At 51.7% G+C, this 21978-nt stretch overlaps 1 protein-coding gene across 1 annotated transcript in view; it reads left to right on the top strand.

Annotated features, from left to right (window-relative positions):
• The window catches only part of LOC132232876 (lipase maturation factor 1-like), a 54414-nt gene that overhangs the window by 25175 nt on the left and 7261 nt on the right, over positions 1-21978 (top strand). The window contains exon 3 of the mRNA XM_059692583.1: positions 8254-8421. Within this exon, the coding sequence (XP_059548566.1) occupies positions 8254-8421 (168 nt within the window). The remainder of the gene's footprint in view (positions 1-8253; positions 8422-21978) is intronic.

Genomic DNA, 21978 nt, shown 5'->3' with positions numbered 1-21978 from the left:
GCACCCTTAGGTACAGGGGCCTACCAATCTGGAAATAATTTGAATCAAGGTTGACATGACCGTGAAAGCTGTAAATGTTAACTTGCTAGAAGCTGTGACTGAGTTACTGGCAGTAGGTTGGGAGTTGTGGCTTATTTGCTTTGTCCACTGGCAGTTTTATTGATCTTGTAAGAAGAGGATGTTTTATGTGTGTATTGGGGACTGGAGAGGGGGAGAGGTGTTGGGCTTAGGTAATGTCAGGGCTGGCAGGGGGACCTGCCTGGCTGGGTGACTGACCTCAGAGGGGTTTTGGTAGGGCCCATGCCCTGGGAACACCAGACCAAGGCCAAGACCATGAAAGGTGAGGGTGCAGCCTCGGGGTCAGCGATGGCCATTGCTGTTAGAGCAGAGAGCTCCAGAATGGTAGCATCCAAACTTGGACCCAGGTCCAAGTTTGGATGCTGTGCTCCTGCCCTCTCGGGGCACCCACTCTGACTTGTGAGTGGGTGCTTCCTGAGCAAGTTACCTAACTGGTCATAGTCTGTTTCCCTAACTTTAAATTGATAACAACTTCAGGGTTGTCCTGTGAATTGGGTGACATACTAGACACTGGAATGTAAAATCCATGAAGGCTAGAGTGTGTAGCTGAGTTTACAGATGTGAGAAATTTCCAGCCATCTTTCTGTAATTGATATCTAATATAATTCCTTTATGGTCAGAGAATATACAGAATGGGACTTGAATCTTTAATTCATTCAGACTTGTTTTGTGGCCCAGAATATGGTCTATCTTAGTGAATGTTCCATGCGAGCCTAAAAAGGAGTGTGCGTTCTGTGTTCTATAATGTTCATTAATTCAAGTTGGTCCGCAGTGTTTTTCAGGTCTTCTGTATCCTCACTTGCTTTTTGTCTATTTGTCCTATCAGGTGTTAAGACGGGGGATTAAAACCTCTGACTGGGATGGTGGATTTGTCTGTTTCTACTTGCACTTCCATCCGTTTCTGCTTTGTGTGTTTGGAAGCCTGTTATAGGTGCGTCAATGTTGGAGAGTGTGAACTCCCGATGAGCACACCCTGTTATGAAATGGCCTTGTATTCCTGATGGTATTACTTGCTCTGACGTTTCTTTGCCTGATGTTCATATAGTGACTCTTGTTTCCTTTTGACGAGTGTCTGGATGGTATGCATTTTTCCAAGCTTTAACTTTGAAGCTACATGTGTCTTCTTATTTGAAGTGTGTCTTTTATGGGCAGCATGTAGTTGGGTCTTGTTTCTTTATTAAGTCTGACAAATTCTGCCTTTTAATTGCATATTTAGATCATTTGCATTGAATGTGATCATTAAGTTTCGGTCTTTATTTCTTTTTCATCTTTTCCTGCTTCTGTTGGATTAGTTGAATTTTTTTATGACTCCTTTTTATTTCCCTTCTTGGCTTATTAGCTGTAACTCTTTGTTGTTTTACTTTTTGTGGCTGTTTTAGGGTTTATTGTCTAAATCTCTAATTCATCACAGCTTGCCTTCAAGTGATAACTCGACTTAGTTCATAAACGGTAAAAGAACTGACAGTGATGTTCTCCCACTTTTCCCTCCTGCGTCTTTTTGCTAGTGTTGTCATACGTTTACTTTTATACAAGCCATGTACCATGTTATTATTTTTGTGTAAATAGTCAATTTACTCTTTAAAGAATTCAGTTAAATGAGAAAGGTAACCCCACATACTTAGCCACATGCTGACTGTTCCCAGGTTTCTCCGCCCTGGGCGTGACCCGGTCTTCCTTCCACCTCCAGTGTGCAGGGGAACAGGGGAGGAGTCCTTCCCGCTTTCTTCCCGCGCTGGTTTTGAAAGAGACGTTCGGAGGAATGGAATGCGAGGCTAGCAGGGTTGTTTCCGTGCCTTAAGGATGCTGCTCACTGTCATCTCCTGGGACCCAGGCTTTCCGCGAGGCAGGTGGGTTTGTACAGTGGGGCCTGGTGGATGGCAGCTCTCGAGGAGCCACCACGATGAACGATCCTGACGCACATCGTCCACTTTCCTTCAGTGTTTCCGTTGTCCCTGGCCTGCGTGTACTATTTATCTCCACATTTATAACTCATTATTTTTTCCATTCCCATCGCCTTGGTGGGAGGTGGGAAGCAGCTGTGGGGAGGCTCACGTTCACAAGGTGAGCAGAAGGGGGACACTGGGCACATCAGCGGTGCCTTGTGGGGAGAGGCCTTCAGCCCCAACACTGGGCCAGCTGCCAGCTGCATGTGAGAACCCATAGTAGGTCTTACCTTTTTTTCCTAAGACCCTGCCTGACAGGTATATGGTATGCCCCCTTCCCCTCCCATGGGGGAGCCACCAACATACAGACACACATCAGCACCTCCAGTGTCCGAGGGAGGCACCCCACCCGGAAAACCTCGCCTGCTGGCTCTGCAAGGGACAGGGGTCCTGGGTCAGTGGGAGGGGTACGACCCACAGGGGTTCTGTTAAAATGGAACAAGTAGAGCTTGCAGGTTTAAGAAGCTCATTCTTCAGACAAGAATCCCATGTGGTGTGTTCCCTTTCTCATTAAAACCCCAGACACATGATTTACGGTCCCTGAAAGGGAAACTGGCTGAAAAAACACATTTCTGCTCTTGGACTTCTCAGTGAGGGACGGAGGCGGGTGTCAGAGGAGAGCACTGGTCCCCACAGGAAGTAACATTGTTCTCCCCAAAGATTTGTTACCTTCTAAATCCCTAAACGGTTTTCATCACTCTTCATATTTTCATCATGCTTTCCTTATTTAAAGCTGTCTCTTCAGGGGAACCTCTTGTAAAACGTTGCAAGGGTTTGGGTGTTGCGCCAGGGCTGGGCGGTGCTCGGGACACATCGCCCTGTAAGTGAGCGTGGCCAGCGGCCGTCACAGGAGCGCTGGGCACTCCTTCCATGCTTTATGGGGTGTGATGCTCCAGTCGCCACTTCCACGGTTTACAACCAAATTTTACGACATGGTGGTTTTTTTCCAGCTCAGTGCAAACAGAAATAAAACTGTCCTGGGCTTGCAGGAGAAGGGAAGCCTTGGGCCCTCCCAGCGGTGCAGCCCAGACCAGCAGGGCTCAGTGTCTTTAGGGGTCAGCACGCAGAGCAGGCCCCGCCCGCACACCCGCCTCCTGGCAGGTCATAAATCCACACAAGGAGCCGCACGTGGTGCTCCCAGGGAGCAGGGCTCTGGGAAAATAGAGCCTTCCTTCCAAGGAATTCCATGTTGTCAGGGACTGCGAATATCACAGTCACCGTATTTGTTCTCATTTACGTGGCGCAGTGAAGCCCCATGTGGGCTGAGGGCGCAGGGCCCGCCTTGGGGCTCCCACCTGCAGGATCGAGTCCATACCCCCACGAGTGGGGAGCGCCTGGTCCTCCAGCCCCCCGACCGCGCCCAGGCACCATCGGTCAGCGCTTCCATGGAGCACGTTCTCCTTCCAGCACCTCACCTGTGGGAGCTAAGAAAGGGCACATAAATCTGAGTAACATGAACGTGCAGCAGCTGCCCCAGCTCATTAAATGGGGTCATGTCCTTCCCCTGTTCAAACCTGATGTGCCCCCTCCGCCCGCATTCACGTCCTCCGTCCAGGCCCCCGAGGCACAGGCCCAGAGGCCCCGGGGCTTCCGTGAGGACACCCAGTGACGCACGCAGCCTGGGAAGTGTCCGTCCCTGTGATGCGACTCCTCGAGGGCCGGGCTCACACGGAACCTGCGTTTATGTTCAGGAGATGACAGGCACTGGAGCCCCAGCTGGGGAGCCCCAGGCGCCCTGCCCGAGTGACAGGATGGGCCGTGGGGCCTCCGTGGGAGTAAGGGGTGCTGCCCGGAGGGGGCGCCGGGGGCTGAGGACCTGCAGCCGCTCGGCTGGGGCAGGTTCTGTTTGCTGGGCCGCGGGCACTGCTCAGTGGTTTACTCTTTTTAGACCCGGGCTGTTTATTTCTTTTGGAAACACTTAGGGGATGTCGTTAAGCCTGATCTCTGCCGCCGGCGCCCCACTTCTCTGCTGCTGTTCCCTCCGAAGACGGGGCGTGTGCAGGCGCCTCCCCTCCTGCCTCACTCAGTAAAGGGTCTGGCTTCTTCCCCAGCTCGGAGCGAGCACCAAGCGCACTGTTTATTTTTCTCATTTTTGTACGGCCGTACAAGTAGCAGGGCTGCCCATCGGGGAGGCGCCCGTGGGACTTCCACGCGGGCTCCTTGAGAAACCCCCCAGGATGCAGGGGCCCCAGGCCGCTGGAAGGAACCGCTTCAGGACGCTCAGCCGTGGCTGCTCTGGGGTCACGCAGAAGCACGTTCTCTCCCCGTCGCTGGTTTGTTCCCCTCGCGGATGCTTCTCTGCTGTTTGTTCTCACCAGCTGGACACCGAGTGAGGAGGCCCCGACGCAGGTCCCCCATGTGGCTGCTCAGATCAGCTCCGCTGGCCTTTCTCACACCCGGTGCCAAGTCCTTTGTGCTCGTCGGTCCCCCCTCGTCAGACTGCTCTGAGGGTGAGGGACATGGGCCTCCGTGCAGGGGACCCGAGGGCAGTCAGGGCCAGGCGAAGTGAGCAGGGAGCCAGGCTCAGCGAGCCCTCCTGTGTGCCTGCCACCGGCGGGAGAGGGCCTTTGCCTTCCAGCTCACCCGAGTATCAGGCCCTCCTGGGTGCCGGGGCTGGGGCTGGGCAGAGGAGAAACCCCAGGAGAGACAAAACAAGGCCCACAGGCAGCATGGACAGCTGGCCCTGTGCACTTCCGGCCTCCACCTCTGGGCCCAGCACTGAGCTGGGTGGCGCTCATGGCTGGCCCTGTGGGCGTCTCCAGGACTCAGGGGACAAGCAGGACGGTCAGGGACATTTCTGCTCGAAGTCTGTGTCTCCCTGCTGGCTGGCAGCTGGGGCCACTCTCAGCCCCAGGCCCCCGAATCCTTGTGTGTGGCCCCATCTCCCAGCCAGCGAAGCTCCCTGCCCTCATATGGGCGATGCCTGCCCTCAGGCCAGTCCCCAACTGGATTTATAAAGTCCAGTCTCTCTAGCCTAGGAATATGGTGCCCTTTTCAACAAGGGCCCAGGGGGGTGAGAAGAGAAGGTCCTCAGACCCACATCTGTGCCGCTTGAGACCTGGGCTGGCCACCTCCCCATGGGTGGGACTTGGGGTGTCCACTCGACCCAGATAAGTGGGTCAGGGCCAGCTCAGGCTGGAGCCAGTGACGATGCTAACGTAGCCATGGATGCAGTCATACCATCCCGCCTGCTTTAACCACGCCCTCCTGTGCTTGTGGGGTGGGTGGGGGTGCAGAGGGCCCTGGGCCTCTACCTTCTCGCTATATCTGGTGGCTATGGGCGGAGGAGGCTGTGTTGATGACAGGAGCCCATGGGGAAGCTGGGGTGAATGAGGGGCTCCCATTTCAGCCTCCCCTCGCCGTGGGCAAGACACAGCAATCTTGTCAAAACTCACTCTCCCTGCCTGGCTGGATCTGTTGGTAAAAGCAGGGCCTTTTACCAACAGCGAAGTAAGCAGGATCCACTGTCTTTCTGCCAAAACCAGGGCCAAGCAGCCTGCTGCCCTTACCTGTGTGGCCACTGAGTGTTAGTCCATGGCCAGGCCACTTTCTGAAACTGAGCCCTGAAATGTAACCAGGGGGCTCACCCTGACTTGGGGAACAAGGAGTGGTTGTTCTGTCACCATGTGCCAGCCTTCCTCCTGGTGCTGCCGGAGAGAACAGGCCTGTGCAGCAGGTCCCCTCTCCTGACGGCTCCTGCAGGGAGCCCGCCCCGCCTGCAAACAAGCACACTCACCTGTGGTCCCTCTGGCCCCACCGACACGCCTGGTATGCATTCCTGTCCAGGGGCCATGGGCACCTTGCGGTAGGCTTGCACATTCACACGTGTGCGTACACACGTACTGTATCCAGAGAGAGCTCTGCTGTTTAAAAAAAAAAAAAAAAGCTGAAACATTTGGAACTAATTTTGATGGCTTTTTCTGGTGTTGCGTGAAACTGCTGTTAACCACCAGAATATCTGCAACTTTAGGACCGTGGGGGTTTCACGCGGCTCAGACACTACCTGGCATGTAGCGCATCTGTGATCCGAAAGCGCAGGCCTCTGAGCAGACACACCCCCGCGTCTGTCCCACCCCTGTGTCTCCCCTTCCCCAGAAGGGCCTGCCTCTCCATCTTACCCTCCCTCCACATGCACAAGTGAGAACAGGCCTTAGTTGCTTAGAGCCCCTGGGGCAAAGGCTGGGAGAGGCCTGCTGCTGCTCCCCAGGCTGCAGAAACCCACTCAGCACAGTTAAACACCGAGATCGACGAGCTAGATTGACATGGACTCGGGGTCTGCTGAGCAGCCCAGAGACAGCAGTGCCCAATCAGAAGGACCAGCTCCGGGAAGACACAGCTGTGCCCAGGGCAGGGCAAGGAGGGGTTCAGGCGATCCTGGAGCATGTTTAGTGCCAGAAAGTAGGAAAATGCTTAGAAAGTGTTGTGGACCGTCAGAACTAACCCACTGGATGAAATAACTCCCACGTCCACACTGGCACCAGTACATGGGGGAGAGGCAGGGCAGCCGCTCCTGGCGGTGGACGCCACGCGAGCAGTAAGGCCCACCGCTGACAGCAGCATGTTCCTGAGGCCTGCTGTGATCACTGCGTGCACAGGAGAGAACGCCCTTCTCTGGGGAAATGCACACTGAAGTACTTAGGGTCCAGGCGTCGTGTTTCAATGACTCTCAAATGGCGCAGAAGGCATACCTGTGGGAAGAGGAGGAAGGGGGTGGTAGAATGGAAACATTGAAGGTTCAGGGACTTTCTTTACTATTCTTGTATCTTCTCTGTAAGTCAAAAGCATGTCCAAATGAAACGTTAGCAGAAAAACACTTTCCCAGAGGGGACAGCGACCCTGCCACAGCTGCCGTCCTACCTCTGAGCTGCGGGTGGCCGGCCAGCCAGGGGCGTCACCATTTTCATGACTTCCTCCCACTGCCTCTCATTCATTCCCACCACTCTGAGTGTCAGGCTTCAGGGCGCACAGGCTGTTGCGCTTTGACCAGCGTCTCCTTATAGTCAGCAGTCACCTCCCTGTGCCCGTCGCACAGTAGGCGACCAACAGGCCAGGGACTTCCTTGTGTCCACAGCAAATCTGAGAGGACGTGTGCCCAGGGCCGAGGTAGGAGCCAGGCTGCAAACGCACCAGTGCTGGGGTCCCTGAGGGGCCGGGGCCTGGAGGACCAGGGGACAGAGGAGCAGCCAGGCCACGGGCCTGGGGCGGCACTGCCGTGGCAGCTGCGCTTCCTTCCTCTGGGATCTAAACCATGGGTGACAAGGTCAAGTCCATTTAATATTATCTGGAACGTCTTTAAGTTTCAAAATTGGAGCCATGTTGGCACAACAGGTATTGCCCATTTGTCTGTTGGGCCCAGCCTTTTCCTGACGGTGATTACGGCGGGGGGGGGGGGGGGGCGGGGGGGGGGGGACGTGTACATGTGAACACAAGTCCCCAGGAGTGAGAAGGGCACCTGTGTGTGTTTGGAAGCGTGAGGAGGCCCAGACCTTGGGGAGGGGAGGGAGGTGGGTACAATAGACCTCACCACACCCTTCAGGTCCCACCACACTCTCCACAGACGGGAAAGGGAGCCAGCTCATGTTAGAGCTGGTGTCCCGTCAGCTCGGAGGGGCCCTGTGCACAGTGAGGGCGTGCCTTCACCAACAGCTGAGTGTCACCCTGGGGCCTCCGTGATGGGGCCGTGAGCCCAGTGCAAGGCGTGTCCAGACCATCGTGGGCAGGGATGTACCCAGCCCCACACCGTGTTGGCACAGTTGGCTTCTCTGAACGCTGATGGCCACATGGCCTGCTCCCAGCCTCAGCTACAGATGGGGGTGGGAGAGCACAGGGCTGTGGTCAGAGGTACAGAGCTGTCAGGTCGGCCCTGGGGTGGCCCCAACACGGCTGAGTCAACATGCAAGCCTCCTGGGTTGCACTGTGCCCACCCACTTTCAACATGTGTGTTCCCAGGAACACACACTCGGGGCCGGGACCCTGTTCCCCAGCCTTCGCTGCCCTTTAAGCAGAAATCAAACCGCATGTGAGTATTCGCCTGAGGCAGGCTCCCACAGTTCTGCCCCTCCCCCGGTACCCTGTCCTCCCTCTGCATGGGGCTCTCTAGTGCCCAGGGCTGCTCAGGGCTCTCACCACTGACTCCCCAGCATCTGAGCTCCCAGTCACCAGACCAGTGCAGGCAGGCTGGGTCCTGTGGGGTGCAGCGTAGGGTGTAGCTCACGGGTCTCCTGTCCCGCAGACGCAGCCGGTGCCCAACCCCACGGCCTACTTCCTGCACCGCTCCCCATGGTGGGTCCACCGCTTCGAGACCCTCAGCAACCACTTCCTGGAGCTTGTGGTGCCCTTCTTCCTCTTCCTCGGACGGCGGATGCGCATCCTCCATGGCGCCTTACAGATCTTCTTCCAGGTGAGCCGCTGCAGACCCCTGCGATCTGAGCAGGAAAACACTGTCCTGCTCGCTGTTGGTTTTTATTGAGCGTAACCTGCATGCTGGCATAGAGGCGCCCCCGTGACTTCGCTCGCCGTGCTCCTGTCTTTTCCCTTGTGGTCCGGGGTCTGTGCCGTGTGGGGTTGCAGGTTCAATGGGCAGCAGGAGAGGCCCCCTGGCCTGGTGAGTGTGACTGTGGGCTGTTGGTCTGGTTGGTGGGTTTTGGTGGCTGCCTTTATCAAGCTCTCTTCTATTTCTAGTTCACTAGGAAGTTTTGTTTGTGGTTTTTGTTTTGGGTATTTTTAATTAATCATGAATGTTGAATTTTTTAAAATACATCTTTATTGATTTCAGAGAGGAAAGGGGAGGGAGGGAGAGAGAGAGAGAGAGAGAGAGAGAAACATCAATGATGAGAGAGAATCATTGATCAGCTGCCTCCTGCACACCCACTACTAGGGATCGAGCCTGCAGCCCAGGCATGTGCCCTGACAGGGAATCGAACAGCAACCTCCTGGTTCATAGGTTGACACTGTTGAGCCGTACCAGCTGGGCTAAATGTTGAATTTTAACAAATGTGGAATTTTCTCTACCAGTTGTGAGGTCACTTTTTCTTTCTCTTTAATCTGTAAACGTGGTGAATTGCATTAATACTGCTAATATTGAACCAATTTTACATCCCTAAGATAAACTCAGCTTAGTCATGCTGTGTATATCAATATGTTACTGGGCATGATTTGCTAATATTTTGTTTTGGATTTCGCATGGTTGTCAGTGAATGAGACCGGTCTGTAATTTTCCACCTTGCACTGGCCTTACCTGGCTCTGCTCAGGTTTTACTGTCACTACAGAGCTCATCGAGGGCTGGCCGCCTTCTCTGAATGAGCTCACGGGACAGAGGCAGTGCTCCTGCGCGAGCCCCCGGCCTCTGGGTCTCCGTGGCCACTGATGAACGCCTTTGGTGACTGTCAGACACGCAGGGTTTTCATTTCTTCTGAAGGCAGCTTTAGTGGCAGACGTTTTCCTGGGAATTTGTCCATTTCATCTGTTTTCAAATTTATTAGCCAAAAAACAACCCAAAAAAGTCATAATATTCTCTTACGTTTGCAGAGTCTGGATTTGTGACCTTCTCTTTTCAGCCTGTGTCCTTCTCTCCAGTGCAGCTCTTAGCACAGAGCAAGGTTCTTTTCAAATGGAGGCAGACCTTCCGTTTCTTTCACATAACAAGTCCATTCAGCTCGGCTGCTGTCTGCGTTCATTTCCATATCTTTGTTTTTTTCTTTTTGTCCCTTTTAGCTTTCTTTAGAGGTTTTTCTCTTTCCATTCTTTTCCCCTCCTAATTAGTAAGTTATATACTCTATTTCTTTCAAGTGAGTACATACTTAGTTAACTGAAAGTCTAAATTGAATCCCTATCTTTGCACCGTCAAGGCCTAAAGCCTTAGAATGCTTTAACTGTCTCTGTCCCTACCTGCTCATTTGCTGTCACTGCTCCAGTATTTTTCACTCTATTTTTTGTTTTTCAATTAATAGACTGTTTTTAGAACAGTTTTAGATTTACAGAAAACTGAGCAGAGTGCATAGAGGATTCCCTTATCCCCCTCTCCCCGCAGTTTCCCCATCATGAACATCTTGTGATAGGTTAGTTATAACTGGTGAGCCAACATTGGTACTTCATCAGTAACTGAAGTTCCGTTTACACTGCAGGTCACTCGGGTGCTGTACTTTCTGTGGGTTTGGACACATGTACCTGCCATGTAGCCATCATTGTAGTATGGACGGAGAGCAATGTCACTGCCCTCAGAGTCCTCTGTGCTCTCGAGGTTCCTTCCTCCCCCTGCCCCCCAACCCCTGTCAACCACTGATCTCTTTACTGTCTCATAGTTTTACCTTTCCCAGAGTGTCATGTAGTTAGAATTATGAAGGAGGTAGTGTTTCAGGCTGGCTTCTTTACGCGGTAATATGCATTTGAGGTTCCTCTTGTCTTTTTGTGGCTTGAGAGCGCATTTCTTTTCATTGCTGAATAATATTCCATTGTCTGGATGTACCACAGTTTATCCATAAACTATCCAGAGCTGGCTGAATACAGAGCCTGGCTGGCCAGTGACCCTTGCCAGCAGCCAAGGGCATTCTGCACTCTCCCCACTCCACGCGCCATGAGGCCCCATGGCCCTGTGGTCTCAAGCCAGTGGACAAGGCTCCAGGCAGAGGCTTGAGCATCCACCAGCATGGGCGCCACCTCATGCTGGACCTTCCCCTGTTGTCTGAGGATGCCCAGCCCGTGGCTCGCGCCCCCCGCCCCCCGCCCCCAGTGGAGAACATAGGTCCGGTTCTGAGGCAGCCAGAGGCCGCTGCCTGGCACAGCCTCCGGAGGAGTGAGGCCTGCTATGACTTCATGGCGACCAGGTGACCGAGACCCACTCTTGGGGCTCAGGGCATTAATTAGTCACTGCTTTTGCTGCTTTTATAAGTGTTGAGTCAGTGGGACCCTCTGAGGGCTATAAACTCAACTGGGCCTGGGGGGACCCTTCAGCATCCCTCAGGCTACACTGACTGGCTTTCTGTTCCACTCAGCTGCAGCTGGCTTTGACAAGCGCTAATGAAAAACAAGTTGTCCTATTACCTAAAAAAATAATTGAACGAAGTTTGGTTTCGGGTGCGTGTGTAAATCAGATCCGGGAAGATCCTCCCGTTGGCCACTGAGCCAGGGACCTCGAATGCCCTTGTTTGTTCACAGTGCACTTGGCTCGAGTCTCACGGTGGGCCAGGGCAACTCTGGACCTGGCCTGGCGGCGTGTCTGAATCCTGGCCCAGCCAGGGCACCCGACACCCAGGCGGGGAAGGGGGATGGGTGGTGGCCCCAGGGCTCAGGTATAAATGACTCCCAGCAGCCTCGGGCCAAATGGCTGGGTCTTGACTCAGTTCTGGGTTCTGCTGCCCGGGTGGACAGTGGTGGACCATAGTGGCCCAGAAGCACTGGGCGGGAGAGGGCCGGAGCAGACCTTGAAGGGCCTTGCTACCGACTCGCCGCTCTGGACATTATCCCAGAAGACCAGCCCGCATATTTGTCTTCCACCCCCTGAAGGTCCTGGGAGCCCCAGGTCCAAGCATGCCCCCGTGTTGTCCTCTCCAGCCCCACGCCCTGCCCAGGACAAGGCAGGAGAACCCCAGAGCTGGGGCTCTTCTCCGAGGCTGGTCTGTCGCGCCTTCAGGAGTCAGGCCTAAGGTGTCCAGAGCAGAGAGGATGAATGGCCAGCTGGCGCAGCTGCAGCGTGTCCAGCCCCTGGCAGGCAGTGTGGGGTCTCAGGTTGGGGGCCACAGGCTGCAGGCTCCTGGCAGGTGTTCAGCTCTCCATGGGGCTGCTGCACAGGCCTGGGCGTGTCAGTCACTTCGGGGAGTGGCCTGTGTTAGGTGCACCACATGGCTTTATGAGGGACCCTGACAGGGGCCAAGCTCCGGTCTCTGCCTGAGACCCCAAGAGGCGTTTCTGGTTCTGTTTGTTTCCGTCCATTCCTTTGGGAGAGGATTGAGGATATGAGCACCTCACCTCCTCCCACGCTGAGTTTACACAGCTGTTCCGGAGGATTCTGCAAGGCCATTGTCTGCTAGAGAGGTGCACCAGCCCAGCCTCAGCCCCCTGCTCTAATGCCAAGCCACAGGCCTGAGGGAGAGACCCTGGGGGGGCGGTCGGCTTCCACCGTGGGGCTGGGCAGACAGCCCAACCGGGCACAGGACGGGCATTCGCCAGGCAACGCTCCTGGTCAGTGCAGACCAAATTCTTGGATCCCAGGCCAGATTCTCCTTCACCTCCCACCACGTCCTGCTCTTTCTAATCTCTGACTTTGGCTGGAGTCCTGGAGCTGTCTCACAGTGGGCCATCCCCATGGCTGTGGGCACAGAGAGCTGCCTCCACCGGCCTGAGTTCCTTGCCCAGATTGGGGTCTCGGGATAGCTGCCCCTGGACTCCTGGTTGCAGGAAGTCTCCTGCAAGTATGCATGTGTCCTCTGCACGGCCGTGCAAGCTGAGAGCCCAGCAGGGAGTTCCAGAAGCCCATCCCTCCCTCCTCGGGGTCGTGTTGTGTCATCCTAGAACATCTGCTGCGGCGTCTCCTGGGCCTGAGATTCCAGCGCTCACCACTCATCTTCCTGCCCACGGTCCTGCTCCAGCCGCCCCAGCACAGGCCTTGGTCCACTGCCCCATTCGGGTCTCCTACAGGCTGCATGGTGCACTGAGGGTGCAATTAAGGCTCCACCGACCAGTGTAAACACAGATGGACAGTGTGATGGAGTCATTTCCCTCAGAGGAGACGCTGCAGCAAAGCCAAGAAAGATCGCAGACCCCTCCGCACACTGGGGCCACGCACATGACGCCAGGCTCCATTTTTCCTGTTAAAAACATGGCCGTCCAGCTGGATGGGGCAGATAAAGGGGGATGGGCTGGATGGGGACACACGGCCGGTGTGTGCCTGACAAGGGCTCTGAGCACAGCCAAGTGATGTCCCCATGGTTTCTACTGCTTTATTAGAAACAGGGTTTCATCCCCAAAACTGTTGGACCCTAGGTCTCTAGGTCAGGGCCACCCAGCTGCACTCACGTTAGAATAACCGGGGGAGTTCTTTGGGAATATGCTTGTGCGGGGGCCACCCCACCCGGACCCACTAAGACAGGAACCCCAGGAGGCCAGGCACTGCTCAGAGGTCATTAGAGCCATGTGGCCATGCCTTTCGAAGTGCACTCCTGCGTTCTCACCCAGAGAAACCTGTCAGGCCTTGAGGGTCCTGTTGTACCAGACCATTCTGGATCATGGCCATGTGGGCCAGGCACCAGGTGGGGCTGGTGCTCCTGCCACTGTACAGAGAAATGACCCTCCCAGGGCTGGCTCCACACGGCTCCTGCTCCCATGTCTGGAGCAGAGCTGAAGGCCCCCGGCAAAGAGCTGAGGCTGGGCTAACATGGCCTCTTCAGGAGCAGGACTGGTGCCACCATCAAGATAGTGGTGCCACATGGACAGCAGTGCCACCCAGAACCTCAGGAAAAAGGCTTGACTCCCGGGAGGTGTCTTGGCCATGGCCTCGCTGAGTGGCCCAGGCTGATGTCTACCACAGCATCAGACGGCCAGGCTGGAAGCACCAGGGCTGCAGGGACATGGACCGCTCTCTGGTGCTTATGTGGGGCTGTGGGGTAGCTGGTTGTTTTTCCAATTCTTTTTTTCAAAGACTGAAGAAGACCCCACGTGGGTCCCACCCCTGCCTGTGCTGAGCAGCTGGACCCCCTCCCCTGGGAGTCTGTCACTCACTGAGGGCGCTGGTCAGGCCTGCCCTATTGGCGGCCACCAGACCCCCGTATTCACATGGGTGGGTGGGATTGTGGAGCATCAGGGGTAGCCTGGGCTGTCGGCCCCCCAGGAAGACTCGGGTTACAGCTAGCAGATGACAGGCTCCAAATCAAAGCCAGGAAAAGCCCCCTGGAGCCTCTGCAGCATCACCAATCGCAGGAGCCATGGCGGCATCTCAGGGCCGCTGTTCATGCCACTGGGGAATGGCCCTCACGTGTCTGGAGTGGACAGCGACCCTAGGGGCACCAAGAGTCCCCCTTGGTACTTTTATTACTGACTATATTCCCTATGCTGTAATTCATATCCTCGTGACTATTTGTAACTACCAATTTATACTTCTTAATCCCTTCACCTTTTTCACCGTCTCCCAGCCCTTCCTCCCATCTGGTAACCATCAGTTTATTTTCTGTATGTTTTTTTTCATTTGTTTCGGGAGTTTTTTTAGATTCCATATATAGTGAAACCATACAGTGGTTGTCTTTTCAGTCTGATTCACTTCACTTAGCATATCCTCTAAGTCATCTATGTTGATGAAAATGGTAAGATTTTGTTTTTTTCTATGACCAAGTGATATTCCATTGTGTATATGTGCCGCATCTTCTTTATCCGGTCGCCTATTAATGGACTGCGTAGGTTGCTTCCGTATCTTGGCTATTGTAAAGTATGTAGCAATGAACATGAGGATTTGTGTATCTTTTCGAATTAGTGTTTTAGATTTCTTTTATACTCAAACTTGGAATGGCTGAGTCATAAGTTGGTTCTATTTTTAATTTATTGAGGAACCTCCATACTGTTTTCCATAGTGGCTGCACCAATTTGTAATCCGACCAACCATGCACAAGGGTTTCCTTTTCTCCAAATCCTCACCAAAACTTTTTGTTGCTTTGTTGATGATAGCCTTTCTGACAAGTGTGAGGTGATATGTGGTCTTCATATGCATTTCTCTGATGATTAGTGACACTGAGCGTGTTCTCATTTGTTTATTGGCCTTCTGTATGTCCTCTTTGGAGAAATGTCTGTTTGGTTCCTCTGCCCATTTTTAATTGGATTTTTGTGGGTTTTTGGTGTTGTGTGGATTCTTTATAAATTTTGGATATTAACCCCTTATCAATGTATCATTGGCCAATATCTTCTCCCATTTGGTAGGTTGTGTTTTTGTTTTGTTGATGGTTTCCTGTGCTTTGCAAAACATTTTAGTTTGATGTAGTCTCGTTTATTTATTTTGTTTTATTTCCCTTACCTGAGGAGATATGTCCAAAAAAAAATTACTAAGAGCAATGTCAAAGAGTTTACTGCCTAAGTTTTCTTCTAGGAGTTTTATGGTTTCAGGTCTTACATTTAAATCTTTAATCCATTTTGAGTTAATTCTTGTAAAAGAAGGCACAGGCCAGGCTGAGGGACCCCCACCTCCCCAGTGCACAAATTTTCGTGCACCGGGCCTCTAGTGTTGAATAAGAGTGGTGAAAGTGGATATTCCTGTCTGGTTCCTGATCTTAAGGCAAATGTGTTTAGTTCTTCCCCATTGAGTATGATGTTAGCTGTGGGTTTATCAGATATGGTATGATCCCTCTTTGTCACTTTGCTGAGAGTTTTTATCATAAATGGATGCTAGATTTTGTCAAATGCTTTTTCTGCATCTATTGATATGATCATATGATTTTTATCCTTTATTTTGTTTATGGTGTATCACATTAATTATTTTGTGGATATTGAACCAACCTAAACCCCAGGAATAAATCCCATTTGATCATGGTATATGATCTTTTTAATGTATTGCTGAATTTAGTTTGTTTATATTTTGTTGAAGATTTTTGCAGCTATGTTAATCAGGGGTATTTGCCTATAATTTCCGTTTTTTGTAATGTTTTTGTCTGGTTTTGAAATCATAGTAATGCTAGCCTTATAAAATGAGCTTGGAAGCCTTCCCTCCTCTTGAATTTTTTGGAATAGTTTGAGAAGGATAGGTGTTAGTTCTTTGACTATTTGGTAAAATTCACTTGTGAAACCATTCAGCCCAGGACTTTTGTTGGGAGTTTTTTAATTATTGACTCAATTTCATTAGTAGTTATTAGTTTGTCCAGATTTTCTCTTTCTTCTTGGAAGATTGTATGTTTCTAGGAATTTATTTATTTCTTCCAGATTGTCCAGTTTGTTGGCATATAATTGTCTGTAGTATTTTCTTATAATCCTTTGTATTTCTGTGGTGTCAGTTGTTTCTTCTCATCTTTCATTTCTGATTTTATTTATTTGGGTCCTCTTTTTTTCTTGAGTCTTGTTAAAGGTTTATCAATTTTGTTTATCTTTTCAAAGAACCAGCTCTTGGTTTCATTAAACTTTTGTAATTTTTTAAGACTCTATTTCATTTATTTCTGCTCTGATCTTTATTTCCTTCCTTCTACTCACTTTGGGCTTTGTTCTTTTTCTAGTTCCTTTAGGTGTGGGTTAGATTGTTTGAGATGTTTCTTGTTTCTTGAGATAGGCCTGTAATGCTATGATGTTCCTGTTTTCACTGTGTCCCATACATTTGGGATCATTGTGTTTTCATTTTCTTTTTTTAATATGTTTTTTATTTGGTTTGGTTTTTATAGAGAGATGAGGGGAGAAGGATGTAGAGATAGAAACATCAATAAGAGAAGAACATCATAGATCGGCTGCCTCCTGCACGCCCCCTACTGGGGATCAGGCCCACAACCCAGGCATGTGCCCTGGCCAGGAATCGAATAGGCGGCTTTGTAGTTCCTCAGTTGGTGCTCAACCACTGAGCCACACTGGTTTGGCTGTGTTTTTATTTTCATTTGTCTCAAGCCATCTTTTTCTTTCTTTCTTAACCTCATTGTTAACCCATTCATTGTTTAGTAGCATGTATTTTAGCCTCCATGTGTTTGCATGTTTTCAGTTTTCTTGTCATTGATTTCTAGTTTCAGACCATTGTGGTCGAAGAAGATGCTTGATATGATTTCAGTCTTTTTAAATTTATTGAAACTTGTTTTGTGGACCAACATGTGGTCTGTCCTGAAAAATGTTCCATGTGTGCTCGAAAAGAATGTATGTTCTGCTGCTTTGGGGTGAAATGCTCTAAAATATCAATTAAATCCATCTGGTCTAATGTGTCATTTAAGGCCACTGTTTCCTGGCTGATTTTCAGTCTGGGTGATCTATCCATTGATGTCAATGGAGTGTTAAAGTCCCCTACTATCCCTGTATTACTGTTGCCCCCTCCCTTTATGTTCATCAACTTTTGCTTTATGTATTTAGATGCTCCTATTTTGGGTGTATAAATGTTTATAAGGGTTATAGCCTCTTGCTGGATTGATCCCTTTATCATTATGCAATATCATTCTTTGTCTCTAATTATACCCTTGGTTTTAAAATCTCCTTTGTCTGTTAGAAGTATTGCTATCCCAGCTTTTTTGTTGTTGTTGTTTCCATTTGTATGAAATACATGTTTTTACTTTCAGTCTGTGTGTCTTTCAATCTGAAATGGATCTCTTGAAGACGGCATATGTATGAATCTTGTTTTCTTATCCATTCAGCCACCCTCTGTCTGTTGAAAAATAAGCTGACAGCCCTGTGAGAACTTCCTTGTAGGTATCTAACTGCTTTTCACTTGCTGCTTTTAGGATTCTCTCTTTGTCCTTAACCTTTGCCATCCTATATAATAAAAGGCTAATATGCAAATCGACCGAACAGCGGAACAAGCAGTCGCTATGATGCACACTAACCACCAGCGGGCAGACACTCAATGCAGGAGCTGCCCCCTAGTGGTCAGTGCCTTCCCATAAGGGGAGTGCCACTCAGCCAGAAGCCAGGCTCACGGCTGGTGAGCACAGAGGCAGTGGCAGGAGCCTCTCCCACCTCCGCAGCAGCACTAAGCCATAAGTCAGACATCCCCCAAGGACTTTTGGACTGCGAGAGGGCACTGGCTGGGCTGAGGGACACCCCCCCGCCCCGTGCATGAATTTCGTGCACCGGGCCTCTAGTTTTTATTATAATGTGTCTTGGTGTAGGCCTCTTTGGGTTCATCTTATTTGGGACTCTCTGATTTCTTTCTTAACCTCATTGTCAACCCATTCATTGTTTAGTAGCATTGTTTTCAACAACCACAACCATCATACACAAGTCTCTATGCTTCCTGGACTTGCATGTCTATTTCCTTCACCAGGTTAGGGAAGTTTTTCATCACTATTTCTTCAAATAGGTTTTCAATCCCTTGCTCTATCTTTTCTCCTTCTGGTACCTCTATGATGCAAATATTGGTGTGTCTGATGTTATCCCAGAGGTCCCTTGAACTATTCTTTTTTTTTTTTCTTTTTCTTCTGTTTTGATTGGGTGCAACCAAGGCTGGCTGTCACCCGTGCTGGGCCTGGGCCACTCAGCAAGAGACACATGACACACTGAGTCCAATTACCACCTGCCCAGGGCTTTAAAAATGTCCAAGACAGTTTTTTTTGTTTGTTTTTCATATATTTCTATTGATTTCAGAGAGGAAGGAAGAGGGAGAGAGAGATGGAAACATCAATGATGAGAGAGAATCATTTTTCAGCTGCCTCCTGCCTTCCCCACAATGGGGATTGAGCCCACAACCCAGGCATACGCCCTGACAGAGAATCAAACCGTGACCTCCTGGTTCATAGGTCAACACTCAACCACTGAGCCCACACTGGCCGGGCAACAGTTTTTAAGAAGGTCTGCAGCGTGGGCCGAGGCTGTGGGAGAGAGTCCTGTCACAGAAGTGCACAGGCCATGATCACAGCTACACGGCATCTGTGTGGTTGTTTTTGCTTGCCAGTATAATCTTTACAACCATTGTTCTCCACAACCATAACCGTCATACACACATTTTTTAAATAAATAATTATGTTTAGGAAAAATTTTAAAGATATTTTCAGATATTTAGTATTAATCCACATGTTCACCATTTTCGACACCCTGCTTTCCTCTGTGCAGACCCAGGTCTCCACAGAAATCACGTTCCTGCTGCTGGGAGAATGGTCCATTGTTTTTTAACGTGTCTTCGTGGAGGCTGCTGATGGATGTCTACTTCCACCACCATCTCCTGAGGGTCTGTCCTAGCTGTGATGCTGCAGCCTGATGGCATTGTCTTTCAGTGAAGACCTGTCTGTTATTTTTGCCCAAATACTTGTCCTCTGTCCTGGTTTGTCATGCAACTTCCTCTCTGGCTGCTTCATATCTTTCTCTTTTTCACTGGTTTTCTGCAGTTTGACTTGATGTGCCATGGTGTGAATTTCTCTGTGTTTGTCCTGTTTATGGTTTCCTAGGCTTCTCTGATCTCTGCATTTATAGTTTTCATCAGATTAGGAGGCTGTGTGGACATGATTTCTTCATTATTGTTTCTGCTGGCCTTCCCTTTCTGGGACACAAACCACACGTGTTTTAGAACACAGTGTGTGTCCCCCGGGTCCCTGAGGGGCCGCTCAGCTCTGGTGCCGTCTGTGCTGCAGTTGAGAAAGTTCTCACTCAGCCACTAACTTTTCTCTTTCTTTGTGTCAGTTTTGTCTGAAGCCTCTCCATTTCATATGTTACCTTTAAAAATCTCGAATTAACCGGGTGGCTCCGTTGGTTGGAGCATCGTCCTGTAACCAGAAAGGTTACAGGTTTGGTCCCCAGTCAGGAGTGTACCAGAGGCAACTGATCCACACTTCTCTCTCATATCGATGTGTCATGCTTTCTCCCTCTGTGTCTCTCAAAAAGAAAAAAGAAGTCTTGAATTACTTCTTATTTCTTCATCATGTTCCTGTTTCTCTTAGTTATGACCATGTTTAAGTCCTTTAATTTGTTGAAGGTAGCTGTTTTAGCGTTCTCATCCGCTTGCTCCAGATCATCTCCTGTTTCTGACTCTGCTTCGTGAACCTGTCCTTTTCTCCAGCTGTGGCTTCCAGCTGCTACTGACTTGCCCACCTGTTAACTGTTGACTGGATACTGGCCATTGTGTTGGGTGTTGAATTCTCTCCTGACAAGCAGTTGATTTACTTGCAAATCAGTTTCACCATCTTGACGCTCATCTTCACATCCTCCGAGTGGGTCTAAAACAGCCTTCACTGCAGGCTCAGGCCGCCTGCTCGTAGGACGGCACTGGGATCCCTGCTGCACGGCTGGCTTCCCACGAGGCCTCTCCCCGTGGGTTCATCAGAGCTCCACGTCTCCCACACCTGTGTGCCCTGGGCACCTGCCAGCCCTTTGGGCAGTGCTCTCTCCCTGGCCCTGTGGCGGCTCCTGTGTGCCTGTGAGCACAGTGGTTGGCAGAGACTCACGGGGACGCGCTGATTCCTACAGCTCCCTGTTTGCCTGCTGCCTCCTGTGTGGCGAGCTCCAGCCCTCGACCTACCTACCTCAAGCTCTGCCTTCCCGGGCTCCCTCCTGTGTGAGTGCTAAATGCCTCCGCTGGGGCCGTCACAGGTCTGTTTGTTTCCCTTCTCTCTCGAGTCAAGAGTCCTGCAGGGCCGAAGCCACATGTCACACAACAGTTGCTTCATCTGTTTTGTTCAATATCCAGTTGTTTGTGTTGGCGGCGGAGGTTCCAGTACTACTTCCTCCCTCTTGGCCTGGAGCAGAAATCTCTGGTGGAGTTTTAACCTTGAACCCTCTCATCCCTGGAATGTGAAGTCAGAGCCAGGGGGCAGAATAGGATGGCACAGACTTGGGCCCTGCTTCTGGGGGTAAAGGAGGGTGGAGGTGGTGTGCACGGCTGCCGCTCCTCTGTGTGGTTTTGGGACAACCTGAGTCCTTTTCTGACCAGCTGTGCTCCACACGGTGGAAGGAAGTGCACGCCTGGGAGCGTGACCCGAGTGGTTTCCAGGAAGCAGGCAGGTTGGAGGTACGGGAGAGGGCGCTGGTGCGGGGTGTCTCCGGGACTGTCCTCCCGGTCCTGGCCCCCAGTAGTAGGTGTTTAAAGATGGAACGGGGTGGACACAGCCACGTTGTTCAGTTCTCAGCTGGGAGCCAGACTTGGAGGCTGTGTCCTGATTATCCTTCCAAACATTCCCGTTGCTGCCAAGAAGTCCCATGACTGCACAGATGTGCCTGCCCCCGCCCGCCATGCCCAGCCGGCGTCCACAAGAGGTGAGTGGGCAGCCTGTGCGAGGCCCTCTCTGTGCCCTCACCAGGGGCCCGCACGTGGGCAGGCCTAGAACAGAGCGCGGTCCTTCGCCCAGCGCGCAGCACTGCTCCGGGCCTTGTTTTCCAGTTTTCAGGCGAGAGGCTTGACCCTCCTCGGACTACCTTTCCCATGTTTTCCGTCTTGGCTTTTTTATTCATTTTTTATATTTTCAGTCTAAATGTTTGTATTGTTTTTACTCCGATTCATGCTTGGAAACGAGAAACTGCCAGACCGTGAGGGCCGCGTCGCGCTCCTCTGACCCGTCCTGTACCCGAGGCCGGCTGCTCCTGCGTCGGGAACCTCAGTTCTGTCTCTTCTCATCATTCTTCTCCTGGAAAGCTGATCACAAAGCCAGCGACTTGGCTGGACCTGTATCATTTCCCTCATCAGTTCTTCCGTTTCTGCACACATTCAGGCGGGATTTCTCAAGTCACCTTTCCAAACCACTGGCTCAGACGTCAGCAGTTCCCACTCCGCTCTGCACTTGTTACAGTTCTTATGTTGTGCTCCTTGTACAGCGGGTGTAGATGAATAACGCCATTTACTGAGCAGGCTCTTTCATGTTAGCGGTGTTTTGGCCTGGGTTTCTCTGCACGCCTCTCCCTGCACCAGGCCTTCTGGGTCTCAGAGGAGCCGCGATTGGCCAGAAGGCGAGACTGTGCCTCAGTGCATGTGCTGAGAGGCCAGGCCAGCAGGCCCACAGGTGGGCTCTCTGGGCAGGTCAGCACCCAGTCAGCCACCAGCCCGCCCTGCTGTCTTGCAGGTCATGGTGGCCCTGTCTGCTGGTGGTCTGAGCGTTGATGGAGGGCGTGTGTGGCCCAGACAAGCCCTCAGGGTGGAGGTGGGTGTGGCGCTTCTCCCAGAGGACAGGGCGCCACAGGGCAAGAGGGCTCGGCAGGTGGGGAGTGTGAGGACGGGCAGCTGCCCGGATCCATCAGCTTCCTGCAGGGCCTGCTCTGAGGGCAGGTGTGAGGTTGCTACCCCCAGGCCTGTACCCCGTCCCCCTCCCAGCACAGGACAGTGTCCCGGCTGGGCCAGAGGGGAGCTTCTGGAGCCAGGCCTCCCTGAGGCCTCGGGCACCAAGGGCA

Source organism: Myotis daubentonii, chromosome 4 (assembly GCF_963259705.1).
Source record: "Myotis daubentonii chromosome 4, mMyoDau2.1, whole genome shotgun sequence".
NCBI classification, from domain to species: Eukaryota; Metazoa; Chordata; class Mammalia; order Chiroptera; family Vespertilionidae; genus Myotis; species Myotis daubentonii.
This window is presented reverse-complemented; position numbering and strand designations above follow the sequence as displayed.